Source organism: Watersipora subatra, chromosome 5, assembly GCF_963576615.1.
Source record: "Watersipora subatra chromosome 5, tzWatSuba1.1, whole genome shotgun sequence".
In the NCBI taxonomy this organism is placed as follows: domain Eukaryota; kingdom Metazoa; phylum Bryozoa; class Gymnolaemata; order Cheilostomatida; family Watersiporidae; genus Watersipora; species Watersipora subatra.
This window is the reverse complement of record NC_088712.1, coordinates 31,069,448-31,082,634: the sequence shown is the minus strand read 5'-3', so window position 1 is coordinate 31,082,634 and position 13,187 is coordinate 31,069,448. Positions and strand designations below refer to the sequence as shown.

At 36.5% G+C, this 13,187-nt stretch overlaps 1 protein-coding gene across 1 annotated transcript; it reads left to right on the top strand.

Moving 5' to 3' along the window:
* The first annotated feature begins 8,196 nt into the window (after window positions 1-8,196).
* LOC137396724 (sperm-associated microtubule inner protein 10-like) lies at window positions 8,197-12,328 on the top strand. Its single transcript, XM_068083034.1, has 4 exons — window positions 8,197-8,459; window positions 9,260-9,353; window positions 9,870-10,039; window positions 11,910-12,328. Exons 1-4 carry the CDS (start codon window positions 8,398-8,400, stop codon window positions 11,989-11,991), a joined length of 408 nt encoding a protein of 135 aa, XP_067939135.1. The 5' UTR covers window positions 8,197-8,397; the 3' UTR covers window positions 11,992-12,328.
* Window positions 12,329-13,187: the final 859 nt, after the last annotated feature.

Here is a 13,187-nt window from a genome sequence, read left to right as displayed (position 1 = left end):
GAAAGCTATCAAAGACAATAAAATTGTTAAGCTGCTTTCAGATAGCAATGATGAAATCATAACAAACCAACTAAAGATAGCAGATAAATTTAACAATTATTTTACCCAGATAGGACCTCAGCTTGCTAAAGCTTTTTCTGAAAGCCAAATCGACTTACATTCAATTAGGTCTTACGTTCAATTAGGTCTAAAATCTTTCCGGAATTTAAATTATGTCATGTAGACAGTCAAGTGTTTTATCATGTCTGTGTTTTATCATGTCTGTGTTATGTCAAGTGTTTTTAATAACACTTTAATTGGTCTAAATGGAAAGAAAGCTGCAGGATTGGATTTGATTCCCGCTAAGCTTGTTAAAATGTGTGCACCCTACCTTACATTACCCTTAACCTATATAATAAACATGGCAATTAATACTGGCACTGTTCCTACTAACATGAAAATTGCTACCATTGTTAAAGAAAGGATCAAAAATGGTGTCTAGCAATTATAGACCTATACCAATTCTACCAGTTTTTTTAAAAATTTTTGAGGAAGTCATGAACAGTCAGGTGCAGAATCACTTGGAAACACACAGCATAATAATACAACATCAATATTGGTTTCAAAAAGGGAAAGGCACACATAATGCTTTAATAGATTTTTCAAATCAGTCTTTTTCTGCTTTAAATGGAAAAAAAACATTGTCCTCGGTATTTTTATTGACTTCTCGAAGGCTTTCGACACCATAAATCACTCTATTTTGTTTCAAAAACCCACAGCTTATAATCTTTCATGTAGCACTGTCGAACTATTTAAAAGTTACCTTTCTGATAGAACTCAGTCAGTATATCTAAATAAATCTACTCTATCAGAATCACAACAAATTGAATGTGAGATTCCACAAGGTTCTATATATCCTCGGCCCTACAATGTTCCTTCTCTATGTAAATGATTTAATTTATTATTCGAAACCCTTCTCTACTAGTTCGTTTGTTGATGATACAAATCTGTTTTTTACTGACAAAAAATTAAATGATAATGTCCACAAAATCAATTCAGCTTCAAATTCAGATAGAGTTCAAAATTGGTGTACTGCAAATAAACTAACTCTTAACATTGATAAAACAAATTTAATAATAATCAAAAATCATCAAAATAAATTCGAACTTAGCCAAAATATAAACTTGTATCAACGGTAAGCCAATAAATAATGTTACAAATGTGAAAATCTTAGGAGTAGTTATTGACAACTCATTAAACTGGTTTTCTCATATTGATTATTTGAGAAGTCAACTACATAAAAATTTGCGTATAATTTTCAAAGCCTCAGAAATTTTTCCAACTGACATTTTGATATTGCTTTATAACAGTTTAATAAACAGTAAACTTAATTTATTGTTTAGAAGCATAGGGCAATGCTGTAGAGTGTCATTAGAGGCAATGCTGCAGAGTGTCATTTGGGGCAATGCTGCAGAGTGTCATTAGGGGCAATGCTGCAGAGTGTAATTAGGGGCAATGCTGCAGAGTGTCATTAGGGGCAATGCTGCAGAGTGTCATTAGGGGCAATGCTGCAGAGTGTCATTAGGGGCAATGCTGCAGAGTGTCATTTGGGGCAATGCTGCAGAGAGTCATTAGGGGCAATGCTGCAGTGTCATTAGGGGCAATGCTGCAGAGTGTCATTAGGGGCAATGCTGCAGAGTGTCATTAGGGGCAATGCTGCAGAGTGTCATTAGGAGCAATGCTGCAGAGTGTCATTAGGGGCAACGCTGCAGAGTGTCATTTGAATAAAATATTTCTGATTCAGAAGCATCTATTGCGAATAATCATCCATAAAAGATTCAAAGACCACACAGTTGATCTGTTCAAAAAGGCTAATGTTCTTCCAATTAAAGAGTTATACAATTTAGGTATCTCGCTCATTCATCATTCTACTCTGACACTCATGTTCAACTCTTATGCTACTTGATATTCTTCCTATGCCTAACCTTACCCTAAGTCTACAGCCACAGCTGGACATCGACAGGTAACTTACCAGTATTACCAGGTACCAGTTACCAGGTAACTTACTGTCCAGTATTTGGAATGACTTGCCAATATCGATCAGGTACATTGAAAATTCAAATAGTTTTATGATTGCTTTAAAGAAGCATCTGCTTGACTCATTGGGATGGCTTTAGGTCTTAATATGTGAACATTTTTACATTCAGAAAATTGTCAACTCGGGCCCTGCACCTTGATTAGCCCTGCTACTGTGCACGTGGGCCTTCATCACACCCTATTGTATTATGATTGCTTATTCATATATGTATATTTATTTAGGTTATGTCTCTGTTTTTATGATGAAAATACACTAACATAACATAAAAATCCCCGGCAACATGACCAGTATTTTGCAACCGATTGATGTCATTGTGAACAAGCCACTCAAAACAGCATTAAAGCAGAAATGGGCAGAATGGATGATTAACGGTGAGCATACTTTCAGCAAGGGCGGCAACATAAGGAAGGTCGACATACCTACAATCTGCCAATGAATAGTAGATGCCTGGAAAGGATTGCCAATCAAGACGGTGGTGAAAGGATTCAAGAATTGTTCTATCAGCAACATGGTAGACGGCATGGAACAGGACATTCTCTGGATAGAGGACCCAGACACCGATGATGACGACGAAAGGGAGAAATAGTTGGACTATCATGGTGATTGCATAACGCAACAGGAGTAGGCTGCATTGTTGAAAGAAGACAGTGACGATGAGGATAAATATTGTAAGTATGAAATTTTTATAAATTTTCAATATTATAATAAATGCATGTTTATAATAAAAGTAACCATTGATAAGAAGCACCTGGGTTTTTAGGTCAACTTCTTAAGAAAAAATTTGTCCTATGTACATGAGTAAAAACGGTGGAGGTGAAACTTTGATCCGCCAAAAGAAGCTCGACATGTGCTAATAGGGATACAATAGAACGATATTACAATTAAGCAAGATATATACTATACAATGTTTGTTGTATAGCCACATCCGAACTACACTGCATCTCATAATACAGAGCACAAACAGCTCACTGCAACAACAAGTGAAAAGCAACATAGCTAAGATAGCAGGACACAGCTTTCAGATAAAGAATTTAACTAAAAATCATTTCAAGAAATTTGTAGTCCGCAAACAGCTAACAACAGATTCACCTCGTAAACCGATAACCCATTTCAAATGCTCGACAAGAGCTATGGAATCTATAGAACCAAGATATTTCTTTAAAAATCCTTACCCTCTTCAATTAGGACGGACTCAACCTTGCTTATCGGTATTTTAAATAAATCGGACATACTAATTTGTATGAGCAACCTTACAAACTAAACCTTACATACAGTCTGATATGCTTGAACGGTGACAAATAAGTACACCACTATCTATTTTATTGACGTAACTATGAAGTTCGCCCAGAAATACAGATCTAAATACATACATACCACATTTTTATATCTGATATCAGCCATGTCCAGGTAGTCAAAGGGAATAAACAAGTTACAGCATCATTACAAATTTCATAACAAATTGCCCCAGTTACAGCATTTACACATTCCAGAAATGAGATGATCAGTATTACAAGCCAACTTCCAGATTCAACCTAATCATTGTACTGTTAGGACATTGAGAACTTGGCATAAGGAAATCTCAGATAATCATCAAAAGATTCTAGTTATAGCCCAGACTATAGCAACCTGTGTGGTGCAATCTTAAAATTCGCATCTGGTGCCAATTTACACCAGACCTGGGAATATGATTAGGTTACACATGCTGAAATCTTTGCTGACGAAAAACAACAACACGTAGTCAGAAACCTCCAAAACTACAAGATTCACAATCAAAGATCTGAAACATAGTTTCACTCCTTGACCCTAAGGGTAATGCTGAATCAATATGAAAGGACGAATATCTCCTCATAATCTTCGCTCTTTCAATACGGCTTCATTGTGGCAGACAGATGTGTCAGCAGAGCAAGCCAAAAAGTTGATTAACAGAGAACAAAAGGGTGACTATAATTTGGGTTTCAGACACTCACTTTTTATTCTTATACTTTAGTCTATAGGTATAACTGTTATATCTGTTTCCTGTTCGTAAAATAAACATAGAGTTATGGGAAAACCATTCGACATTCTTTACTTCAGGAATTTGGTTTCCTTTGAAATTGTAATTCTAACTTGCAGCATCTGGGAAGGTCAACTGAAAGATATTAGTTACATTAATCAACAAGATAAGTTAATTAAAACAGTCAATAAACAAGATCAGACCTTATCTAGGAGCTATTAGCAATAACTACTTGAAGCAGCCCATCAGCGCTCGGTAATACATTGAGCCATTCCCAACACATCTTAGAATAATTGATCGGATAGTCAAGCTCTATTAATTACCAATGCAACATCTACAATTTATCAGAGCCAACAACCGGCTCATCTTTTAGGATATAGTCACATAAACATCCTGGTCCAGTTTATTTTGATAGTCTATATATTACTGTTATAATTATATTATAACATTTGCGATGATTTATGTCATAGCACGATTTGCTGACCTCGTGTATCCTGTGTTGTTGTTTAGCTTGAGGGAGACTCTCCTTTTTTTGATGTGCATTGGCTTACTTACTAGTACCTGATTGGTCAGACTGATTCACTACTTTTTGCGTGGGCTCAACCTAGGCAGATTGTCCTGGCTAGTGAACGAAGAGACAACAGTAATGAACTTGCTGCATTGTAACTACAAGCTAATTCGGCAATACTACAAGAGGATAATGGCTAAAAGCGTAAGGTTTTTGGACATTACAAAAAGCTATGAAAACTACAACACCAGTGGAAATTCTGTGCGGATTGAGAAATTACAACTTGTAGCAGAACTGCAGGGTTAGCCTGTCTTGATAAACTGTTGTTTTGTAGAGTTGTACCCCGTCGAGTGGAGTGAGCAAAACAACACCGTGTCACAATACGCACTGCACCTGTTGCATCAGCTGCACTGAAAGAGAGTAGTTCTCTTTCGCCTATGCGACTTGGCTGTGATGTTATGTCGGTCGCTCCATTGGTAATCATAACGGATTTAGCCCAAACATTTATGTAGAAAGAAATGAGATAAAGACTGAAGAAAGATTATCTGCAGTTGTATGTGAATGAGCTTTTGAAATTTCAGGCTCTCAGGTACAAAGACAAGTTCTTTGTAATGACACAGATTGGCTTTGGGCTTGATGTGGCGCATAAGATCATGTCAAAGGTGCTACGCAAGGTACTTTCATTTGATAGCAAGATTGAAGCTGGTACTGATCATTTCATAGACGATATAATTGTAGATAACGATAATGTTTCAGTAGCACATGTAAGGGAGCATCTCACCAAGTATGGCTTAGTGACTAAGTAGCCTGAGTGCATTGAAGTTGCTAGTGTTCTAAAAAGAGATGAGTCTAGTAAACTTCAGTAGTGCAAAGACAATGATGCTGGAGAAAAGACAGAGAACAAGACAAAAATGGAATTGTTCTTCCTGTGTGGGAGCTTATAGGCTACTATCCAGTTGGTGGTTGGTTGAGGGTGGCCTGTAGTTACATGAAGAGAGAAAGTAACAAATATGGCTAGGATGGGACAGTTCCAGAGCGAGTTCAGGTAATGATACATGATACAGTGGAGATGCTGAAAGAAAAAGACCCAGTAGGTAGACAGTGGTCAGTACCCGACAAGAGACGTGGAACAATATGATGTGACACAAGAAACCTGGCAATTGGTACATTTGTAAAAATTGATAGGCAAAAGGTGAAAGATAGCTGCTGGTTACGCAAAGATGATGGCAATCATATTAACGTTGCAGAGCTAAGCGCAGTAATACGAGGTGTTAGTTGTAGAGCGAAATGGGGCCTCATGCCAGTATGTGTGATCACCGATTTAGCTACCGTGTATGGTTGGGTCAAGTCTATTATCACCAACAGTAAACGGTGATAATATGATTACGGACTGGGAGATGCTCACATGAAGAAGGCTCAGTATGATTGCCGAGTATGATGAAATGAAATTGGTAAAGTCAGAAGAAAACTTAGCAGACACACTAATGAGTGTTTCCAAGAAATGGCTGAAGGCCTGAGTGTGTGCTACAGCGGTTGTCAGCATGCACCCAGTCCAAGCAATCAGAGACCTTCATGACACTAATCACCTAAGAGTCGACAGAACTTTTTATTTAGCCCACCCAAAATAGGGTGAATCGGTGTCAAAGGATGTCGAACAGGTGGTCAAAGAGTTTCATGTCTGTAAGCAGGTAGATCCCTCACTGGTGAGATGGGATTGTGGTGAACTGGCCATTAAAGAAACGTGGGTAAGACTAGCATCAGACATCACCCATTATCGAGAAATCATTTATTTGACAGTAGTTGATTGTGGACCTAGCAGGTTCTCTTTGTGGAGACAACTAGCAAAAGGAGACAGCTGAGGCGGTAGTGAGAGGGCTCGAACAAATATTTTATGAACGCTGTCCTCCCAAGGAATTTCTGTCAGACAACAGCCATGCTATCGCAGCAAAGTAATGAAAAAACTGGTGGAGAAGCGGCGTATTGACCACATATTCTCTTGTGCCTATCGACAGCAAGGGAATGGCATCGGAGAACGACAGCACAGAACAGTGAAAAGAACAACTGTTCGAACAGGTCGAAGTGCCGAGGAGATGCTATATTGGCATAAATTTTCTTTAAAGATTGATGAGGCCATTCCTGCTGAATGGATGTACAAGTATGAAGGACACCATACACCAGATGTTTCGGGAAATTCCTTTCTGCCCGGGAGAACTGAGTTGAATTCTTTCAAACCAGGAGATGTTGTGTGGGCAAAGTGTACGACACAATGGCAAAAGGGCATAGTGACATTATTACTGTCAAACACAGCGGTGAAAGTAGACTCAATGTCCCAACACATTAGTGATTTGAGGCTTTGCCAACCACAACCCGCAGCTGAGAGGGGCGACACATGTACATAGCAGTGCATGAGCCAGACACAGAAAAACCAGTAGAAGACGATAGCCTAGAACATGACAATGATGACAATGGTTTCAGATGCCAGATGACTGTGATAATTTAGCTAACAATGTCGTGGTTCCTAATGACTATGCGCAACCAACACGAAACAGAAAAACCCCTTGAGGGCTTGCTGACTATCATGTACTGTTTTGAATAGCAAAATATTAACGTCGTTTTTGTTGATTTAGAGATCAAGGAGAAGTGTGATGATATATGTTTTACTATTTGCTGACCCAGTGTATCTTGCGTTGTTGTTTAGCTTGAGGGGGATTCTTTTTTTAGATGCGTATTGGCTTGCTTACTAGTACATGTACCTGATTGGCCAGACTGATTTACTACTTTTGCATTGCATGGACTCTGGCTAGACAGATTGTTTTGGCTAGGGAATGAAGATAGAACGGTAACGAACTTGTTGCATTCTAACTACAACAATATTTACTATTATTAATTATTTATTATAACATTGTTGTTCTACATACATGTTATCGTTCGGAAATTTTAAAGTACTGTCATAAGTATTGCTATTGTTTAATTTTGTGTTTCATACCTGAATATCTGTACTGCAAACAAATACTCAAATATAATATTTTATCTTTCATTTTATTAAAGTAAAACGATATTTTTCAGTCATTAATCCTGCAGCTCTTGCCTGCAAATTGAGGCACAGAATTTCTTTGAATAAAGATTACTACTTGGAAAAGCCTACATAGCAAAGAATTGTAAACGCTGCGTTAAAGCTAGCGTCTCAATTCAGGTAACACCAACAGTACTTGTCGATAAATGAATGCTTTAAACTGTTTTAAAAGTTAGTATTGCACTTTGGAGCTCAACAAGGCGAACTACGATGATTCAGTACGTAATTGATAGACCGCGTTATCACTTGACCGATTCATAGTAGAAAGTTTGATACGACACGTTTTGACAATAAAGTACATCGAGTATTCAAAATATAGCGCGCATAACATTTCTATGCAAAAACTAGACGTGGAACTCGTCCTTTCGTACTCTGTACTTTCGTACAGAAAATCCACCACTAGCGTGCGTCGTGCGAACAAAGTTTTATTCGCAACTATACGTTTTGGCAAAGTACATGTACATACATGTGTAAAATCAAGTTTCGTAGCCGACTTTTTCGTCACCCAAAAATTTTTTGTCATGTTTTACGCTCAAAATTTATTTTGTTTATTTGGTTATTAAACAACAATCAACAAAATTATTTTTATCAAAATAAAACTTAAACTTGCACGTTTCAGCTCTTGTTACTTGGCAACAGATCGATAAATAATTACACGTTTGTGGTGTTTGTTGCTTCCTTTCGTATATTAATTCTTATCAACAAGTAAATAGAGCAGGTCAGAATCATTTTGTTTATAAAATACAATGGCAACTAAAGGGTATCTACCTTATGAAAGCTACGGAACTGAAGGGCAGTCAGTTCAAAGGTGAAGCATTCTCGGTGAAGCATTGTAGAGCCGCACAAATATGAAATTTGAATGGAAATTTGTATTTATACTTTGTAAATAGCATTTTAATTTTTAGGTATGTGCTCAACTTGTATTAATTTTTAATTTAAGTAATATAAACACACTTATACTTTGCAGCTCTAAAACTCTGTTAAAAACTCTTGTCACACATGGAGGGTATCTCTGCATTGATACCAGTAATAATACAATAATTATCCTACAATAATAATACAATTATTATTATTACTATTTTAGTGTTATAATGGAATGTTTTTGTCACAACTGTTAAAGTTGGTTGTAAATAAGCTTAGGTTTTATATAAGGACCAAAGGGTAGCCACAGTCTTCTTCTACTGAAGAACCTTTCACGAGATCTTCTCTGTCCAGATTTTGAGAAAGGTTCTACGGTAGAAGAAGACAGTGACAACCATTTGGCCATCTGATGTGGCTCAGGATTATTAATAGCAACCTTAAAGTTTGCAATAAAAAATAAGAATTATTATTTTTGTTGTGATCGGGTAGTGGTATAGCAGGCATATAAATCTGCTTAAACGGACTTATCACTTTATAATAGTTGATCTTTGTCATCAACAACATTTAGCAATTATTGCAGTAAAGGAGTAAAAAACTGCTACTTTTCAGCCTTTAGTTTCTTTAGTCTTTTAATTTCAGCAGATATTAAAAACTGCACACTGTCTAAAAAATGTCAGTATGCTCACCAGAACCCTGAGAAATTTGTGCTGATTCACAAGTTTTAAAGTTTTTGAGTTGTTTTGACAGAGTTCCTCGGCACTCCAGGCTGCATCCTATGATTCCACGTCTTTATACAATGGAGTGGCGACAAGATATGAAAAACAGATCTCACCTGATAGAGGTATAACAAATATTTTTTAAAGTTTTATAGTTTAGATATCCTATTCTGCTCAAAGATGAGAAAATGATTCATAAAATTGACTTAAAACAACTTGAAGTGGATCAATGCATTTAATGTATTATAATATATTAGAACATAAGCATAATACAATATTACACGGTATCATTTCAAATGAGTATATTAATAGAATTATCGTATGGAAAGTTATATGATTGTAATTCATTAAAATCATGTTTGTTGGCTTGTGTGGTATATGTCATACGGTCTATGTTGTATGCTGAGTGACATACATAAGCTTTTATAAGGTATTAGTAGAAACATTATATTATTATGTTTAGAATTATAGTAAAATGTGAGTAACAATATACTATGAGCATCATGTGCTCTTAGCAACGCTAACTACGAATTCACAAACGACTCCACATATTGTATTTAAGCTTTCTGCGCAATAATCCACCATTCTTAATTCGCCTGTCGATGACTTCATTATTAATAAAAGTTCAACTAATGCTACAGAATGCCAAGCTAGGCAATATCCCGCACTATGAGCATGATGATGCACTGTTTCTGGAGAAAAGAGAGCAAATGCACTACAACGTGGAAGATAGAGCGCGGATTGAAGCCAAGTATCAGATGCCACCGAGAAGTCGTCTTCTGCGCCCAGACTTTTATCATCCTACATCCAGGTACATCTAAGTCCTATGATGGTAAACAACACTTTGTTGAGTAAAATGCTGTTCTCCTAGACAACTATGCTGTTTAGGAAAACAGTTGTCTATTGCTAGCGCCCCTAGACAACTATGCTGTTTAGGGGAACAGTTGTCTAGTACTAGCGTTCCTAGACAACTATGCTGTTTAGGAGAACAGTTGTCTATTACTAGCGTTCCTAGACAACTATGCTGTTTAGGAGAACAGTTGTTTATTACTAGCGTTCTTAGACAACTATGCTGTTTAGGAGAACAGTTGTCTATTACTAGCGTTCCTAAACAACTATGCTGTTTAAGAGAACAGTTGTCTAGTACTAGCGTTCCTAGACAACTATGCTGTTTAGGAGAACAGTTGTCTAGTACTAGCTTTCCTAGACAACTATGCTGTTTAGGAGAACAGTTTTCTAGTACTTGCGCTCTTAGACAACTATGCTGTTTAGGAGAACAGTTGTGTAGTACTAGCGTTCCTAGACAACTATGCTGTTTAGGAGAACAGTTGTCTAGTACTAGCTTTCCTAGACAACTATGCTGTTTAGGAGGACAGTTTTCTAGTACTTGCGCTCCTAGACAACTATGCTGTTTAGGAGAATAGTTGTCTACTACTAGCATTCCTAGACAACTATGCTGTTTGGGAGCGTTAGTACTCAATCAACACACCAGTATTGTCTATGAGATTCAATCACTTGGAGACAAAATTGAATTATGTTTACCTTAAACAGCTGCTAAGCTGAAAGATTTATCAATTATGGTTGCACATGATGTAGTATGGAGTGGGGTCACAATTTCCAGTAAATGAGCAACACACCTTGCATGACTGAGCATTTGTATTAGAATCACCTACTGAACTCGTACAGCACAAATACTGGGTATATAAGAGAGTGGAAAAGGAGGTTATGCAATCGCACAAAAAGGCCTCAGAGGAAAGGTATTACATCACAGATACTCAAATTATCTAGCTAAGCAAAGGAACAATAACAATGCACTGAAACCACTAAAAGACCTACATAAAACATATACTGTTAGCTTATCTCAAGCGCAAATGAAAATAACCCAAGGATTTCAGACAGAGGATTTCAGACAAGACTAAGACAACAACAATAAGACAAAAATCACAATTATAATATGACACATATACTCAATAATGGATACACATAACTACACTCCCTTGGATCTTTATTATTACTAAACAAGAAAATCAGCTAACCAAGTAGGGAATTTGCGCCCTTTTATAGGTCATGATGAACTAGCCCCAACAATATTATCACTAGCACCTCCAAGATTATGTTCATCACTACCTGTACTATCGTAATTGTCAGACTCTACACTAGTCTCATTATTGGATTTCTCAATATGATTTTTGCCAGTCTTCACAACATCGTCAGCACTCACATCAGTACTGAAGCCTACTTCATAGTCAATTATATTAGTAGAAGGTGAGGCATTAGGAAAAGCTGAATGGAAATCTGGTTTGTCCATATTTTCTCTATCTAAATCTTTACTTACATATCATCTACTCATTCAGGTTTTCAACTTGTTCTAGAATTTGTCTATTACATCTAAGATTATGCATTTTTTGGGCATTTTCCCGAGCTGTCTATGCGCTATTCAGCGTTTCATAAAAACTTCTACAGCATTTATTATTTGATCAACTAAGTTCATTTCAAGGTTTGTTCAAACTGCATTACTCATAAGACAGTCCATGCGCGTACAAACAGCATTACTCACTTGAAAAATTGCGTTAGGTTTTATGTAGAACATGTGTAACATGCAAAATCCTCAAGTCTCTGAGGGTTGTAAGAGATTCGTTTGTATTCTGGGAGTCATATAATGTTTTAATCTTTGATTGCAGGTATCAGAGTGAACTAATGGCGAGGAGAGATGACTTTGACACCCAGAAACAGATGGCAGATCAGTATTATAACAATAAATAGATATCTATATAGATGTGTTTGATGTTTTTACACATCCATGAAAACATACAGTTCTCCAATCACGAGGCTAATTTAGTACTCAGTCCAGTTTATTCAGCTTTCTAACTAAAACGTCTAGTAACCAAATCTAAAGCTTATCATGTTACATGATTAAATACAGAATAAATAAACAGTCGAGTTATATAAACTTTATTTTTGTTGTATTGCTCAATACTTTTGTTCATGACGGGAAGTTAGCGTCTCTTACTTATTTACATTACTTACATTACTTACATGTAAATTATGACTATTCTGCTTTCGCTGATTCTGAACATTTCTTTTGCCTATAAAATACATTCCATATCTTCATGCTTGAAGCTCCATTTTTTCAACTGTTAGCTTACTGGTTGAAGAGCGAAGTAGAGAAGATTAAATTTAGGTTCATGTTGAACATAGCTTACGTTTCACATCGTTTTACGGTTACTTTGGCTGCATAGCTCTATGTTTATTAGTCTGGCTTTGTATTAAGTTTACTGACATTGCTCTATGACCAGTTAATCTACATAGCTCTGTATTTAGTTTCCTATATAGCTCTGTATTTAGTTTCCTACATAGCTCTGTATTTAGTTTCCTACATAGCTCTGTATTTAGTTTCCTACATAGCTCTGTATTTAGTTTCCTACATAGCTCTGTATTTAGTTTCCTACATAGCTCTGTATTTAGTTTCCTACATAGCTCTGTATTTAGTTTCCTACATAGCTCTGTATTTAGTTTCCTACATAGCTCTGTATTTAGTTTCCTACATAGCTCTGTATTTAGTTTCCTACATAGCTCTGTATTTAGTTTCCTACATAGCTCTGTATTTAGTTTCCTACATAGCTCTGTATTTAGTTTCCTACATAGCTCTGTATTTAGTTTCCTACATAGCTCTGTATTTAGTTTCCTACATAGCTCTGTATTTAGTTTCCTACATAGCTCTGTATTTAGTTTCCTACATAGCTCTGTATTTAGTTTCCTACATAGCTCTGTATTTAGTTTCCTACATAGCTCTGTATTTAGTTTCCTACATAGCTCTGTATTTAGTTTCCTACATAGCTCTGTATTTAGTTTCCTACATAGCTCTGTATTTAGTTTCCTACATAGCTCTGTATTTAGTTTCCTACATAGCTCTGTATTTAGTTTCCTACATAGCTCTGTATTTAGTTTCCTACATAGCT

Excerpts from the sequence above, each read along its gene's own strand:
- LOC137396724 (XM_068083034.1), top strand. The coding sequence starts at position 8,398 with ATGGCAACTAAAGGGTATCTACCTTATGAAAGCTACGGAACTGAAGGG. Across the intron at positions 8,460-9,259 it reads GAAGGGCAGTCAGTTCAAAG|AGTTCCTCGGCACTCCAGGC; the intron begins GTGAAGCATTCT and ends TTGTTTTGACAG. Across the intron at positions 10,040-11,909 it reads TTTTATCATCCTACATCCAG|GTATCAGAGTGAACTAATGG; the intron begins GTACATCTAAGT and ends CTTTGATTGCAG.